General features: G+C 51.4%; 1 protein-coding gene across 1 annotated transcript; it reads left to right on the forward strand.

The window, feature by feature from the left end:
* The first annotated feature begins 359 nt into the window (after positions 1-359).
* Positions 360-16,634, forward strand: LOC140396988 (prolactin-releasing peptide receptor-like). The gene is made up of 3 exons (XM_072485998.1): positions 360-481; positions 1,244-2,061; positions 15,804-16,634. Exons 2-3 carry the CDS (start codon positions 1,637-1,639, stop codon positions 16,435-16,437), a joined length of 1,059 nt encoding a protein of 352 aa, XP_072342099.1. The 5' UTR covers positions 360-481; positions 1,244-1,636; the 3' UTR covers positions 16,438-16,634.
* Positions 16,635-16,893: the final 259 nt, after the last annotated feature.

A 16,893-nucleotide genomic window follows, 5' to 3' on the forward strand; every position in this document is an offset into this window, starting at 1 on the left:
CTTTGTGATCCTGAACGCTTTTAGCAGACGCCTGAAACTGGGAGAGCGACGCGAGCGGGAACAACGGGACAGGGAGTGCGGGCGCGAACCTTCGACGGGCAGAGACGGGCGAGACAGCGAAACCCTCCTCGGGGTGGGGAGGATTAGGCTGCCGGAGCGGCTTCACCCAATGGCTGATGAGAATGTGCTAGGGAATGGGGTTGGTTCGGGGGCGGGTGGGTGGGTGTGGCGCAAGAGGGCGGGGAGGGAGGAGTTGTGGCTACGAGATGTGCTGCGACCAACAGAGGGGGCTCGTCACTGCCTATTTATTGCCGATGAGAGGAGAGGAGTTCGCAAGCTTCAGAAAGCAGAGAGGCAACGCTGAACGCAGGGTGACAGCTTTTCCAGCCTCAGAGAGAGAGGAGAGAGAGAGAGAGAGAGAGGAGAGAGAGAAAGAGAGAGAGCAGGAGCTCAGGCAAGTGATCTGCAAATGTTTCCCTTGGTAAGTCCCGGAATTTCAATGAAGTAAATTTATATGTACATTGGTAGATGTATTCCTTCAATCCGAATTGCGATGCTCCGCAGCTGTACAAGTGAGAACGCAAATATGTAATTGTGTCACCAGAGCATTTTGAAGACTGATTAAAAAAACATGAAACGCACCTTCTCCCAAAATGTTGGCTCGAATTGAGAGTCTGATCTCTCTCCCAGCTGCAGAATAGTTTGAAATTCGCCGACGATCATCGTTGGTGATTAAACCCTCTCCCCCCCCCCCCCGCCCAAAAAGAAAATCCCGTTCCGTCGACATTCGCGCCGTGTGCGCGCGATACAAGTGCGGGCGCCGACTATCGATAATATATCTTTTGGAGCCAAGTTGTGCTCTCATGCTCCGATGAATATTAACGCTGCCTCCCACTGATTTGCAAGGGATTTTCTCATCTGTTCAAATTAAAAGTGATCGCCTGTCGAAAGTGTGTTGCTTTGGCACCTGCGGCTGTGTGTCGAAATGTAATAAAGGCAAATGAAGTTTAAGGAATAGTTATGAAACAGGCTGGATATAAATATTCAAGCGAGTCGATTGAAAAGGGACATCCAGCTTCAGGTGAAAATTAATTTACACCATCGAAATGAATTGCAGGGAGCACAATGTTCACCGGGTTTCAATGTTAGCTCCACATCCCCAGTGACTGATAATGCCCCCTCCTCTTGTAAAATGTCCCTATTCCTTGAACTTTCAAGGGCTGTTTCTTATTTCTCCCTGCAGGCGTCTGAAAGGAACTGACTTTCGATTTTCTCATCGCATCCGAATAAAGGGAGGAGTGAGAGAGGGCGGCAACGAGAGAGGGAGAGAGAGAGAGAGAGTGGTTGCAAAGGAGCCATCATCCAGACGGGGAATGCGGGAAGGAGCCAGGCAGCATCGGGAAAGTCTGGCAAAGTGAATTAATTTGATATCATTCCAATCGCAATTCCCAAACTGTGGGGTAATTGCAAAGAGGGACAGTTGCTGCATCGGTTCAATTGAGGAAAAAAAAGATACATTCAGGGCGGCCTGTCTTAAACGATCAAAAGCCCATTCGCCAGTGAGAAAGTCAGGACAGTAAAGGGAATACCGAAGCGCCCGGAGGTTAGAAGTGGGCTAACTTGGGCGAGGAGGGCAATGTTGTCCATTTCAACGGAGAGCTGGAGCTTGTATCCGGCGAACACTACCACCTACCAGGTCGCGCTGGTGGACAGTGCCAACAGCTCCTCGCAGTTCACCGGCGTCACCCTCATCCAGTCGTTCAAGCTCCTCATCATCCCCTGCTACGTCCTGCTGGTGTTCGTGGGCATCGTCGGCAACTACCTGCTCCTCTACGTCATCTGCAAGACCAAGAAGATGCACAACGTCACCAACTTCTTCATCGGCAACCTGGCCTTCTCCGACATGCTGATGTGTGCCACCTGCGTGCCCTTCACCCTGGCGTACGCCTTCCACCCGCGCGGCTGGATCTTCGGCACCTTCATGTGCTACTTTGTCTTCCTGATGCAGCCGGTGACGGTTTACGTGTCCGTCTTCACCCTCACCGCCATCGCCGTCGACAGGTAATCGAGGGTTCCCACATATTTTAGGATTGCCTTCCGCAGGTTTCCATTCGCACATACGAATTAGGATCAGGAGGAGGCCGCTTTGCCCTCCATCCTGCTCCGTCACTCAATAAGATCAGTGCTGGTCTGATTGTAACATCAATCCCGCATTCCTGCTGACCCCTGATAACCTTTCACCCTCAATAACCTTTCACCCCCATTAATCACGAATCTACCCAGCCCTGCCCTTAAAAATATTCAAAGACTTTGCTTCCACTGCTCTTTGAGGGAGAAAGTTCCAGAGACTGGCGAGTCTCTGAGAGGAAAACATTCTCCTCCTCTCCGTTTTAAATGGACGACCTCTGATCTTTAAATGGTGACCCCCTAGTTCTAGATTTTCCCACAAGAGGAAACATCCTCTCCGTCAATACCCCTCTGGATCTTAACGGTATCGACCAAGTCACCTCCCACTCTTCTAAACTCTAGCAGATACAAACCTTACCTCTCCGTCCTTTCCTCCATAAGACAATGCACCCATTCCTCGTGTTAGTCGAGTAAACCTTCTCTGCATTGCGTCCAACATATTTACATATTTCCTATAAAACGGAGACCAATACTGTACGCAATACGTCAGATGTGGTCTCACCAATGTCCTGCACAACTGGAGCATAACTTCCCCTCACAATAAACCGTGCAGCACGATAGCACACGTTGCTAACCCTGTGGCTTCACAGCGCCAGAGTCCCAGGTTCAATTCCCCGCTGGGTCACTGTCTGTGACTGGGAGTCTGCACGTTCTCCCCGTGTCTGCATGGGTTTCCTCCGGGTGCTCCGGTTTCCTCCCACAGTCCAAAGACGTGCAGGTTAGGTGGATTGGCTGCGCTAAATTGCCCTTAGTGTCAAAAAAAGATTATTGGGTTACGGGGCTGTGGAAGTGAGGGCTTAAGTGGGTCGGTGCAGACTCCGTGGGCTGAATGGCCTCGTTTTGCACTGCATGTTCTATGCTTTAAACGACAAAACGATAAAGGCGGAGACAAGACGATAATATTGGTGACCCTCACGGTGCCCAGGGCCCGGGTTCGATCCCGGCCCCGGGTCAGTGTCCGCGTGGAGTTTGCACATTCTCCCCGTGTCTGCGTGGGTCTCACCCCCCACAACTCAAAGATGTGCAGGGTAGGTGAATTGTCCACGCTAAATTGCCCTTAGTTGGGGGGAAAAAATGGGATACGTTGCGATCGCTGAAATCTCTGATGAATCCCGAGGGATCGCTGCTGAATTTTCTGAAACACCTTGTTGCCTGGAAACTGTGTCCTGTTCGAGGGTGCAGTTCCAATGCCCAGCAACAGGGGTTGATCGTCATGCCCAATGTTAAGGGTGGATTTTTACAGACCATCTCTCATGGCATGATCTCCTGCCAAAGGTCAATGCCCACTGCTCCGCCCTATCCCCGTAACCCTACTTTTGGACACTAGGGGGCAATTGATCACGGCCAATCCACCTAACCTGCATATCTTTGGACTGTGAGAGGAAACCGGAGCACCCGGAGGAAACCCACGCAGACACGGGGGAGAACGTGAAGACTCCGCACAGACAGTGACCCGAGGCCGGAATCGAACCCGGGTCCCTGGCGCTGTGAGGCAACAGTGGTAACCCCTGTGTCACTGTGTTCACACACCTTTAGTATGTTAAACATAGAACATAGAAGAGTACAGCACAGAACAGGCCCTTCGGCCCTCGATGTTGTGCCGAGCATTGTCCAAAATCAAGATCAAGCTATCCCACTCCCTGTCATTCTGGTGTGCTCCATGTGCCTATCCAATAACCGCTTGAAAGTTCCTAAAGTGTCCGACTCCACTATCACAGCAGGCAGTCCATTCCACACCCTAACAACTCTCTGAGTAAAGAACATACCTCGGACATCCCTCCTATATCTCCCACCCTGAACCTTACAGTTATGCCCCCTTGTAACAGCTACATCCACCCGAGGAAATAGTCTCTGAACGTCCACTCTATCTATCCCCCCTCACCATCTTATAAACCTCTATTACGTCGCCTCTCATCCTCCTCCCTCAACCTTTCCTCATAAGACCTAGCCTGCAAACCAGGCAGCATCCTGGTAAATCTCCTTTGCACCCTTTCCAATGTTTCCACATCCTTTCTATAATGAGGTGACCAGAACTGCACGCAATACTCCAAATGTGGTCTCACCAGGGTCATGTACAGTTGCAGCATAACCCCGCGGCTCTTAAACTCAAGCCCCCTGTTAATAAACGCTAACACACGAGAGGCCTTCTTCACGGCTTTATCCACTTGAGTGGCAACCTTCAGAGATCTGTGGACATTGACCCCAAGATCTCTCTGTTCCTCCACGTTCCTCAGAACCCTGCCATTGACCCTGTAATCCGCATTCAAATTTTTTCTACCAAAATGAATCACTTCGCACTTATCAGGGTTAAACTCCATCTGCCATTTTTCGGCCCAGCTCTGCATCCTATCAATGTCTCTTTGCGGCCTACAACAGCCGTCCACCTCATCACCTACTCCACCAATCTTGGTGTCATCAGCAAATTTACTGACCCACTCTTCAGCCCCCTCCTCCAAGTCATTGATAAAAATCACAAATAGCAGAGGACCCAGCACTGATCCCTGTGGTACAACGCTGGTAACTGGTCTCCAGTGTGAAAATTTTCCATCCACCACCACCCTCTGTCTTCTATGTGATAGCCAGTTACTTATCCAATTGGCCAAATTTCCCTCTATCCCACACCTCCTTACTTTCTTCATAAGCCGACCATGGGGAACCTTATCAAACGCCTTACTAAAATCCATGTATACGACATCAACTGCTCTACCTTCATCTACACACTTAGTTACCTCCTCAAAGAATTCAATCAAATTTGTGAGGTAAGACCTACCCTTCACGAATCCGTGTTGACTATCCCGGATTAAGCTGCATCTTTCCAAATGGTCATAAATCCTATCCTTCAGGACCTTTTCCATTAACTTACCGACCACCGAAGTAAGACTAATCGGCCTATAATTACCAGGGTCATTCCTATTCCCTTTCTTGAACAGAGGAACAACATTCGCCACTCTCCAGTCCTCTGGCATTATCCCCGTGGACAGTGAGGACCCAAAGATCAAAGCCAAAGGCTCTGCAATCTCATCCCTTGCCTCCCAAAGAATCCTTGGATATATCCCATCTGGGCCAGGGGACTTGTCGACCCTAAGGTTTTTCAAAATTGTTAATACATCCTTCCTCAGAACATCTACCTCCTCCAGCCTACCCGCCTGTATCACACTCTCATCCTCAAAAACATGGCCCCTCTCCTTGGTGAACACTGAAGAAAAGTATTCATTCAACGCCTCTCCTATTTCTTCTGACTCCATGCACAAGTTCCCACTACTGTCCTTGACTGGCTCTAACCTCACCCTGGTCATTCTTTTATTTCTCACATAAGAGTAAAAAGCCTTGGGGTTTTCCTTGAACCGACCTGCCAAGGACTTCTCATGTCCTCTCCTAGCTCTCCTAAGCCCCTTTTTTAGTTCATTCCTTGCTACCTTGTAACCCTCAAGTGATCCAACTGAACCTTATTTTCTCATCCTTACATACGCTTCCTTTTTCCTCTTGACAAGACATTCAATCTCTCTTGTGAACCATGGTTCCCTCACACGACCATTTCCTCTCTGCCTCACAGGGACATACCTATCAAGGACACGCAGTATTTGTTCCTTGAACAAGCTCCACTTTTCATTTGTGCCTTTCCCTGACAGTTTCTGTTCCCGTCTTATGCTCCCTAATTCTTGCCTAATCGCATCATAATTACCCCTCCCCCAATTATAAACCTTTCCCTGCCGTATGGCACTATCCCTCTCCATTACAACAGTGAAAGACACCGAATTGTGGTCACTATCTCCAAAGTGCTCTCTCTTTTTTTTTTGAAATAATATTTTATTGAAAATCTTTGGTCAACCAACACAGTACATTGTGCATCCTTTACACAACATTATAACAATACAGATAATAATGACCTTTTTTATTTAAACAAGAACAAAAGAAAACAACAACAAATAAATAAATATTAAATAACAAAAAATAAAAACTAGCCCTAATTGGCAACTGCCTTGTCTCAGGCCACACACCCCCCCCACCCCCCACCCCCCAAGTCCTGGGCTGCTGCTGCTGCCTTCTTTGTTCTCCCCTATCTATCTTTCCGCAAGATATTCGATGAACGGTTGCCACCGCCTAGTAAACCCTTGAGCCGACCCCCTTAGGACGAACTTAATCCGCTCTAACTTTATGAACCCCGCCATATCATTTATCCAGGTCTCCACCCCCGGGGGCTTGGCTTCTTTCCACATTAGCAATATTCTGCGCCGGGCTACTAGGGACGCAAAGGCCAAAACATCGGCCTCTTTCGCCTCCTGCACTCCCGGCTCTTGTGCAACCCCAAATATAGCCAACCCCCAGCTTGGTTCGACCCGGACTCCTACTACTTTCGAAAGCACCTTTGTCACCCCCATCCAAAACCCCTGTAGTGCCGGGCATGACCAAAACATATGGGTATGATTCGCTGGGCTTCTCGAGCACCTCGCACACCTATCCTCCACCCCAAAAAAAATTTACTGAGCCGTGTTCCAGTCATATGTGCCCTGTGTAATACCTTAAACTGAATCAGGCTTAGCCTGGCGCACGAGGACGACGAGTTTACCCTGTTTAGGGCATCTGCCCACATCCCCTCCTCAATCTCCTCCCCTAGCTCTTCTTCCCATTTCCCTTTTAGTTCGTCCATCATAGTCTCCCCTTCGTCTCTCATTTCCCTATATATATCCGACACCTTACCGTCCCCCACCCATTTCTTTGAGATGACTCTGTCCTGCACCTCTTGTGTCGGGAGCTGCGGGAATTCCCTCACCTGCTGCCTCGCAAAAGCCCTCAATTGCATGTACCTGAATGCATTCCCTTGGGGCAACCCATATTTCTCGGTCAGCGCTCCCAGACTCGCAAACTTCCCATCCACAAATAGATCTTTCAATTGCGTTATACCTGCTCTTTGCCACATTCCATATCCCCCATCCATTCCCCCCGGGGCAAACCTATGGTTGTTTCTTATCGGGGACCCCCCCAGTGCTCCGGTCTTTCCCCTATGTCGTCTCCACTGTCCCCAAATCTTCAGTGTAGCTACCACCACCGGACTCGTGGTATAGTTCCTTGGTGAGAACGGCAATGGGGCTGTCACCATAGCCTGCAGGCTGGTCCCCCTACAGGACGCCCTCTCTAATCTCTTCCACGCCGCTCCTTCCTCCTCTCCCATCCACTTACTCACCATTGAAATATTAGCGGCCCAATAATACTCACTTAGGCTCGGTAGTGCCAGTCCCCCCCTATCCCTACTACGCTGTAAGAATCCCTTCCTCACTCTCGGAGTCTTCCCGGCCCAAACAAAACCCATAATACTCTTTTCTATCCTTTTGAAAAAAGCCTTCGTGATCACCACCGGGAGACACTGAAACACAAAAAGGAATCTCGGGAGGACCACCATCTTAACTGCCTGCACCCTCCCTGCCATTGACAATGCTACCATGTCCCATCTCTTGAAATCTTCCTCCATCTGTTCCACCAACCGCGTCAAATTTAGCCTGTGCAATGTGCCCCAATTCTTAGCTATCTGGATCCCCAGGTAACGAAAGTCTCTTGTTACCTTCCTCAACGGTAGGTCTTCTATTTCTCTACTCTGCTCCCCTGGATGCACCACAAACAGCTCACTCTTTCCCATGTTCAATTTATACCCTGAAAAATCCCCAAACTCCCCAAGTATCCGCATTATTTCTGGCATCCCCTCCGCTGGATCCGCCACATATAGTAGCAGATCATCCGCATATAAAGATACCCGGTGTTCTTCTCCTCCCCTAAGTATTCCTCTCCATCCCTTGGAACCTCTCAGCGCTATCGCCAGGGGCTCAATCGCCAGTGCAAACAGTAATGGGGACAGAGGACATCCCTGCCTTGTCCCTCTATGGAGCCGAAAATATGCCGATCCCCGTCCATTCATGACCACACTCGCCACTGGGGCCCTATACAACAGCTGCACCCATCTAACATACCCCTCTCCGAACCCAAATCTCCTCAACACCTCCCACAGATAATCCCACTCCACTCTATCAAATGCTTTCTCGGCATCCATCGCCACTACTATCTCCGTTTCACCCTCTGGTGGGGCCATCATCATTACCCCTAACAACCTCCGTATGTTCGTGTTCAGCTGTCTCCCCTTCACAAACCCAGTTTGGTCCTCATGAACCACCCCCGGGACACATTCCTCTATTCTCATTGCCATTACCTTGGCCAAGACCTTGGCATCTACATTGAGGAGGGAGATTGGTCTGTAGGACCCGCATTGTAGCGGATCCTTTTCCTTCTTTAAAAGAAGCGATATCGTTGCTTCTGACATAGTCGGGGGCAGTTGTCCCCTTTCCTTTGCCTCGTTGAAGGTCCTCGTCAGTAGCGGGGCGAGCAAGTCCAAATATTTTCTGTAAAATTCAACTGGGAATCCGTCCGGTCCCGGGGCCTTTCCCGTCTGCATGTTCCTAATTCCTTTCACCACTTCTTCTACCGTGATCTGTGCTCCCAATCCCATCCTTTCCTGCTCTTCCACCTTGGGAATTTCCAGCCGATCCAAAAACTCCATCATTCTCTCCCTCCCATCCGGGGGTTGAGCTTCATACAATTTTTTATAAAATGTCTTAAACACTTCATTCACTCTCTCCGCTCCCCGCTCCGTCTCTCCATCTTCGTCTCTCACCCCCCCTATTTCCCTCGCTGCTCCCCTTTTCCTCAATTGGTGTGCCAGCAATCTGCTCGCCTTCTCTCCATATTCATACTGTACACCCTGCGCCTTCCTCCATTGTGCCTCTGCAGTGCCTGTGGTCAGCAAGTCAAATTCCACATGCAGCCTTTGCCTTTCCCTATACAGTCCCTCCTCCGGTGCTTCCGCATACTGTCTGTCCACCCTCAAAAGTTCTTGCAACAACCGCTCCCGTTCCTTACTCTCCTGCTTCTCTTTATGTGTCCTTATTGATATCAGCTCCCCCCTAACCACCGCCTTCAACGCCTCCCAGACCACTCCCACCTGAACCTCCCCATTGTCATTGAGTTCCAAGTACTTTTCAATGCATCCCCTCACCCTTAAGCACACCCCCTCATCCGCCATTAGTCCCATATCCATTCTCCAGGGTGGACGCCCTCTTGTTTCCTCCCCTATCTCCATGTCTACCCAGTGTGGGGCATGATCCGAAATGGCTATAGCCGTATATTCCGTTCCCCTCACCCTCGGGATCAATGCCCTACCCAACACAAAAAAGTCTATGCGTGAATAGACTTTATGGACATAGGAGAAAAACGAGAACTCCTTACTCCTAGGTCTACTGAATCTCCACGGGTCCACCCCTCCCATCTGCTCCATAAAATCCTTAAGCACCTTGGCTGCTGCCGGCCTCCTACCAGTCCTGAACTTCGACCTATCCAGCCTTGGTTCCAACACCGTGTTAAAGTCTCCCCCCATTATCAGCTTTCCGGTCTCTAGGTCTGGGATGCGTCCTAGCATTCGCCTCATAAAATTGGCATCGTCCCAATTCGGGGCATACACGTTTACCAACACCACCATCTCTCCCTGTAATTTGCCACTCACCATCACGTATCTGCCCCCGTTATCCGCCACTATAGTCTTTGCCTCGAACATTACCCGCTTCCCCACTAATATAGCCACCCCCCTGTTTTTCGCATCCAGCCCCGAATGGAACACCTGCCCTACCCATCCTTTGCGCAACCTAACCTGATCTATCAGTTTCAGGTGCGTTTCCTGTAACATGACCACATCTGCTTTAAGTTTCTTAAGGTGTGCGAGTACTCGTGCCCTCTTTATCGGCCCGTTAAGCCCCCTCACGTTCCACGTGATCAGCCGAGTTGGGGGGCTTCCCACCCCCCCCCCCCCCCCCCCCCCCCTTGCCGGTTAGCCATCATCTTTTTCCAGCTTCTCGCCCAGTTCCCACGCGGCTGTATTTCTCCCAGACGGTGCCCCCCCGCCCATCCTTTCCCGCACCCACTCCCCCCTTTCCCCAGCAGCAGCAACCCAGTAATTCCCCCCTCCCCCCCCCCCCGCTAGACCCCCCGCTAGCGTAATTACTCCCCCCATGTTGCTCCCAGAAGTCAGCAAACTCTGGCTGACCTCGGCTTCCCCCCGTGATCACGGCTCGCCCCGTGCGGCGCCCCCTCCTTCCTGCTTCTCTATTCCCGCCATAATTATCATAGCGCGAGAACCAAGCCCGCGCCTCTCCCTCGGCCCCGCCTCCCATGGCCAACGCCCCATCTCCTCTCCCTCCCCACCTCCCCCCATCACCACCTGTGGGAGAAAGAAAAGTTACCATACCGCAGGATTAATCATACAATCCCTCTTCGCCCCCCCCCCACTCGTCCCACCACTTTGTCCAAACGTTCATTTTCGTAGTCCAATCATTCCAATTTTTCTTCTACAATAAAAGTCCACGCTTCATCCGCCGTCTCAAAGTAGTGGTGCCTCCCTTGATATGTGACCCACAGTCTTGCCGGTTGCAGCATTCCAAACTTTATCTTTTTTTTGTGAAGTACCGCTTTGGCCCGATTAAAGCTCGCCCTCCTTCTCGCCACCTCCGCACTCCAATCTTGATAGACGCGGATCACCGTGTTCTCCCATTTACTACACCGAGTTTTCTTCGCCCATCTAAGGACCATTTCTCTATCCTTAAAACGGAGAAATCTCACCACTATGGCTCTGGGAGCTTCTCCTGCTCTCGGTCCTCGCACCATAACTCGGTATGCTCCCTCCACCTCCAACGGACCCGTCGGGGCCTCCACTCCCATTAACGAGTGCAGCATCGTGCTCACATATGCCCCGACGTCCGCCCCCTCCACACCTTCAGGAAGGCCAAGAATCCTCAAGTTGTTCCTCCTTGCGTTATTTTCCAGTGCCTCCAACCTCTCCACAGATCGTTTCTGGTGTGCCTCCTGTATCTCCGACTTCACCACCAGGCCCTGTATGTCGTTTTCATTCTCTGCTGCTTTCGCCTTCACGACCCGAAGCTCCTGCTCCTGGGTCTTTTGTTCCTCTTTCAGCCCTTCAATCGCCTGTAATATCGGGGCCAACAACTCTTTCTTCATTTCCTTTTTTATCTCCTCCACGCAGCGTTTCAAAAACTCTTGTTGTTCAGGGCCCCATATGAAACTGCCACCTTCCGACTCCATCTTGGTTTCTGCTTGCCTTCCTTGCCGTTGTTCCAAAGGATCCGCTGCAATCCGGCCACTTTCCTCTCCTTTTTCCATCCGTGTCCAGGGGGAACACCCTTCTGGTTTACCGCACGGTGTTTTCAGCCGTTAAAATTGCCGTTGGGGCTCCTATCAAGAGCCCAAAAGTCCGTTTCACAGGGAGCTGCCGAAACGTGCGACTCAGCTGGTCATCGCCGCACCCGGAAGTCCAAAGTGCTCTCTCACAAACAAATCTAACACTTGGCCCGGTTCATTACCCAGTACCAAATCCAATGTGGCCCCCCCTATTGTCGGCCTATCCACATATTGTGTCAGGAAACCCTCCTGCACACACTGTACAAAAACTGCCCCATCCGAACTGTTATAGAGGTTCCAATCAATATTTGGAAAGTTAAAGTCACCCATGACAACTACCCTAAGACCTCCACACCTATCCATAATCTGTTTTTCAATTTCTTCCTCCACATCTCTATTACTATTTGGGGGCCTATAGAAAACTCCTAACAATGTGACCACTCCTTTCCTATTTCTAACTTCGGCCCATATTACCTCAGTAGGCAGATCCCCTTCGAACTGCCTTTCTGCAGCCGTTGAACTATCCTTGATTAACAATGCTACTCCACCTCTTTTACCACCTTCCCTACTCTTACTGAAACATCTATACCCCGGAACGTCCAACAACCATTCCTGTCCCTGTTCTAACCATGTCTCCGTAATGGCCACAACATCGTAGTCCCAAGTACCAATCCACGCTCCAAGTTCACCTACCTTATTCCGGCTCCTTGCATTGAAGTAGACACACTTCAACCCACCTTCCTGCCTGCCAGTACACTCCTGCGACCTTGATACCCTCCTCAGTACCTCACTACTCTCAACAATGGCTTCTGGACTACAGCTCGTTTTCCCATCCCCCTGACAAATTAGTTTCAACCACCCCGAAGAGCCGGAGCAAATTTCCCTCCCAGGATATTGGTGCCCCTCTGGTTCAGGTGCAAACCGTCCTGTCTGTATAGGTCCCACCTTCCCCAGAATGTGCTCCAATTATCCACGTAACTGAAATCCTCCCTCCTACACCATCCCTGAGGCCACGTGTTTATCTGCACTCTCTCCCTGTTCCTCAACTCGCTAGCACGTGGCACCGGCAACAAACCAGAGATGACAACATGGTTTGTCCTGGCTCGCAGCTTCCACCCTAGCTCCCTAATTCCTGTTTTAAATCCCCGTCCCTTCTCTTACCTATGTCGTTGGTACCGATGTGTAACACGACTTGTGACTGTTCCCCCTCCCCCTTAAGGATTCTTAAAACACGGTCCGAGACGTCACGGACCCTGGTACCCGGGAGGCAACATACCATCCGTGAGTCTCTTTAGTTGCCACAGAACCGCCTATCTGTCCCTCTAACTATCGAGTCCCCAAGAACTATTGCTCTCCCTTCTTCCCTTCTGAGCAACAGGGACAGACTCTGTGCCAGAGACCTGTACCCCATGGCTTACCCCTGGTAAGTCCCCCCCCCAACAGTATCCAAAGCGGTATACTTGTTACTAAGGGAACGACCACAGGGGATCCCTGCACTGACTGCTTCCTCCCAGCCCCTCTCACCGTCACCCACCTATCTTGAAGCTACTACCTATGACCACCTCTGCCTCCCGAATGATCCGAAGTTCATCCATCTCCAGCTCCAGTTCCCTAACGCGGTTTCTGAGGAGCTGGAGATGGGTGCACTTCCCACAGGTGAAATCAGCAGGGACACTCTCGGCGTCCCTCACCTCAAACATTCTGCAGGAGGAACATTGCACTGCCTTCCCTGCCATCCCCTCGAGATAACTTGCGGATAAAACAAGAAAAAGAAAGAAAGAAAGAGCTTACCTGTTATTCACTCTACCCCTTAGGTTAGAGGAGGTGGAAGGGTGGGGGACACTACAAGTGTAGTGTCTAGGGTTTAGGAACCGGCCAACTTAAATACAGGTAAAAATAAAACACTTAACCAGCAACCACTGTGCCCCATATGAGAACAGCAATCAGCTGTTATGGACCTGCACAAACAATTTAAATCTTTACTACTTACCCAGCAGTCACTCTGTCCTCACTCCGACCGGATTCCACTGGAAACTCCTAACTAAATTTGATTCATTACTCAATATCAAACCGAGTATGACATACCACCTGTAGGTTGAAGGACATATGTTTGGACGATATTAGCCTCGGCAGACTCAAGAAATTCCTGAGCTTTCTGATCTGAGCTCACGCACTTATCCCAGTCCGTGCCGAAGTTAAAATCGTCCATTAAAATGGCCGTCGCGATAATGCTTGTGCAACCTCTGCATTTATACAATCTGCCATTTCCCAGCTCATCGCAACTACAGCTCCCTCAAGAGGCTGGAAGGTTGCACTGCAGTTGGGGGGGGGGGACTTAAATTAATTAAACGGTGGGCTGGTAGGTCTGTTGCTTATCCACTTCCAATGGGATTTTACCAACAGGAGGATATGTGTTGGGAGGGCAATTGAATCACCCTTAAAAGGCTGAAAGGGCCTCCCATGCTGCTACTAATATTTTACCACCTCTCCCAGCCCCCCACTCCCTCAGGCCCCAATTGTGGCCCACCCACCCCGGCCTTCCCCTCCCCCCCCTCCCTGTGGCCTGCCTCACTGGTCGCTTACAGTCCACACTCCACAGGCATGATTCAGCCACCGCGTTGCACCCGGTAGCATTGCCCGTGGGCGGGGAGTGTGCAGGTGAACGTCAAGTTCACTTAGAGAGTGGGGCGCCCTATCAAAATGGCGGCCCGATCTCTGTGGAGCCGGTCTCCTAGGTCGACGAGTTCAGCTCGCCACTGCTGAAAACGTTTCTAAGTGTGGTCTAGACTGGGGAGAACCTCCCCGAGGCCAAGAGAATGCGACTAAATGTGGGTGAATACTTGTCTGGATCTCACTCGCTCGAAATGACACGTAGAAGCCTTTGGGGGGAGAATCTCGTCCCCCGTCCCCCCCCCCACTTGTTGCTCCTCGTGAACCTGACAGGATTATGCTGCAGTCCCAGCAGCAGCCTCCGGGTGGCGGTGCTGGACCAACCGATCGTTTGATTGGCTAGCAGCTCGCGGAGGCGGGGCATCCTCCCACATGGGGCTGGAAGCCGTGACCTCGGCCACCGAACAGGCTCATGGCCCTTAAATCGAGTCAAGGCTTCCCGGCCTAGCGAAGGCGGGGCTCACCCCTGACCTTTCAGCCAGTGGAGGCGGGGGTTATCTTCAGTCTTAAATCCTTTCCTACTTCTTCATTCTTCCTGTCATATCCCACCCGGGATCTACGGGGTGGGAATGATTATCTGTCCCGTGGTTCTTGCGGGGTACAAGCTTCCTCGTTTCCCCCTCGAACGTGCCTTAAATTTGACAACTTCTGCTTGACAACACAATCCACATTCAGAAAGGTCATGATACCGGATAGATTTTTGCCTTGGCCCTTGGTAACAGTGGGCCCTGTGTTCCTGCTGCCTTTAGAATGTTAAATCGAAGGTGCACAATTGGGCTTTGAGTGGAATTGATATTAAAAATATTCTGCAACGCTTCGTGGAGTGGCTTGGCCCATTTTCTTTCATGTATTCCCCAGGCGAATGGCCTGCCTCTCAACTTCGTGTTACGGGTACAAAAACCTTTTATGCAATAGCTTTTTTAGAAATACGTTTCCAAGGCCGACAGAAGCCAAATGTGTGAAAGGTAACGGGTGGTGTGTGAGAGCTCGGAGGAGGGAAAGAACAGGAGGGGAGAGAGAGAGGGAGGGGGGGGGCACCGTGTCGTTCAGGCCTTTCCCATCCTTCCCATAATGCAGTGCCCACGATTCCCCATTGAGGCGACACAGTGGCACAGTGGTTAGCACTGCTGCCTCACAGCTCCTGGGTCCCGGGTTCCGTTCCAGCCTTGGGTGACTGCCTGTGCGGGGTCTGCACGTTCTCCCCCGTGTCTGCGTGGGTTTCCTCCGGGTGCTCCGGTTTCCTCCCACACGTCTCGAAAGGCGTGTTTGTGAGGTGAATTGGACATTCTGAATTCTCCCTCTGTGACCCGAACAGGCGCCGGAATGTGGCGACGAGGGGATTTTCACAGTAACTTCATTGCAGCGTTAATGGAAGCCGACTTGTGACAATAAAGAGTATAAAAAGAAAAGAAAAGGCAGGACGGTGGAGTTGAGGCCAGGATGGGGTCAGCCATGATCACATTGAGGGTATTTAGGCTCGGGAGGCTAAATTGCCTCCTCCTGCTCCTAGGTCACGTGTTCTAGGGAGGAGATGCTCTGGCTGATTTTGCCATCCAGCTCTTGGCCTGTAGGAAGCAGATGAGGAGCATATCAGCCATGATAGAATGGTGGAGCAGACTCGATGGGCTGAATGGCCTAATTCTGCTCCTATATGAACTTATGAAATACGAAGACTATCTTTTTGGTTACTCAATGTTGCCTTTCCCTTGTTCCGACAGGTATTATGCTACAGTTCACCCCCTGAAGAAACGGATCTCCATCGGGACTTGCATGTACATCTTGGCCGGTGTCTGGCTCATGTCCTGCGCTGTGGCAGTTCCTGCCCTCGCTCACACCTACCACGTTGAGTTCAAGGACCAAGGCCAGATCATCTGTGAGGAGTTCTGGATAGAGAAAGCCAAGGAGCACTTGGCCTACGCTTACACCACCCTCATTGTGACCTACATCCTGCCCCTGTCGGCCGTCTCCTTGTCCTACCTCCGCATCACCCTTAAGCTGAAGAACCGGGTGGTCCCGGGCAACGTCACCCACAGCCAGGAGAGGTGGGAGAAGGTGAAACGCAAGAAGATCTTCCGGCTCCTGGTGCTGGTGGTGGCCGCTTTCGGGGCCTGCTGGCTGCCGCTGCATGTCTTCAACATCCTCCGGGACATCGACATCAACCTGATCAACAAGGACTACTTCAATCTCATCCAGCTGCTGTGCCACTTCCTGGCCATGACTTCGGCTTGCTGCAACCCTTTCCTCTACGCCTGGCTGCACGACCGCTTCAGGGCCGAGCTGAAGAAGATGTTCGCCTGCAAGAAGAAGATCGTCCCCAGCAACAACTGCGTCGCCGTGAGCGTCGTGCTGTGATTGCGTAGCCGGACCCTGAATTGCCTCTCCGGCAGCCTTCTGTGAACTGAATTCGTTGGGCCCCTGGGTGTCACGTCCACGGCCCGTGGAGGTTGCAACAGGGTGTCCCAATGCTTGTTACATTGGTTCCTCCCATGTAACGAGGGTGGGAGTGTTTTGATAGGTCCCCGGATCAGTTCAAGGGTCAGTGAACACCTCCCCCCCCCCCCCGCCGCGCCCCCCCCCCCCCCCCCCACCTTGAGTCAGTCAGTTTGAGGGACTCGACCAGCCAACGTGCACCACAAAAGGGACAGAAACAGGCCCCAGTTGAATTTCGGGAAGTTTCAAGTTTTTAAGGATGCCTGCAGGGGCGGTAGACATTAGGTGAAGAGAGCCCTCTGGAGCAGCGGCGTTCGGCTTGGCACGGCCATGGAGCGGAAAGTGTGCTTGTGAGCTGGTGTTGAGGGCACTGGGGAA

The sequence above is a fragment of the Scyliorhinus torazame genome, chromosome 20 (assembly GCF_047496885.1).
Source record: "Scyliorhinus torazame isolate Kashiwa2021f chromosome 20, sScyTor2.1, whole genome shotgun sequence".
In the NCBI taxonomy this organism is placed as follows: Eukaryota; Metazoa; Chordata; class Chondrichthyes; order Carcharhiniformes; family Scyliorhinidae; genus Scyliorhinus; species Scyliorhinus torazame.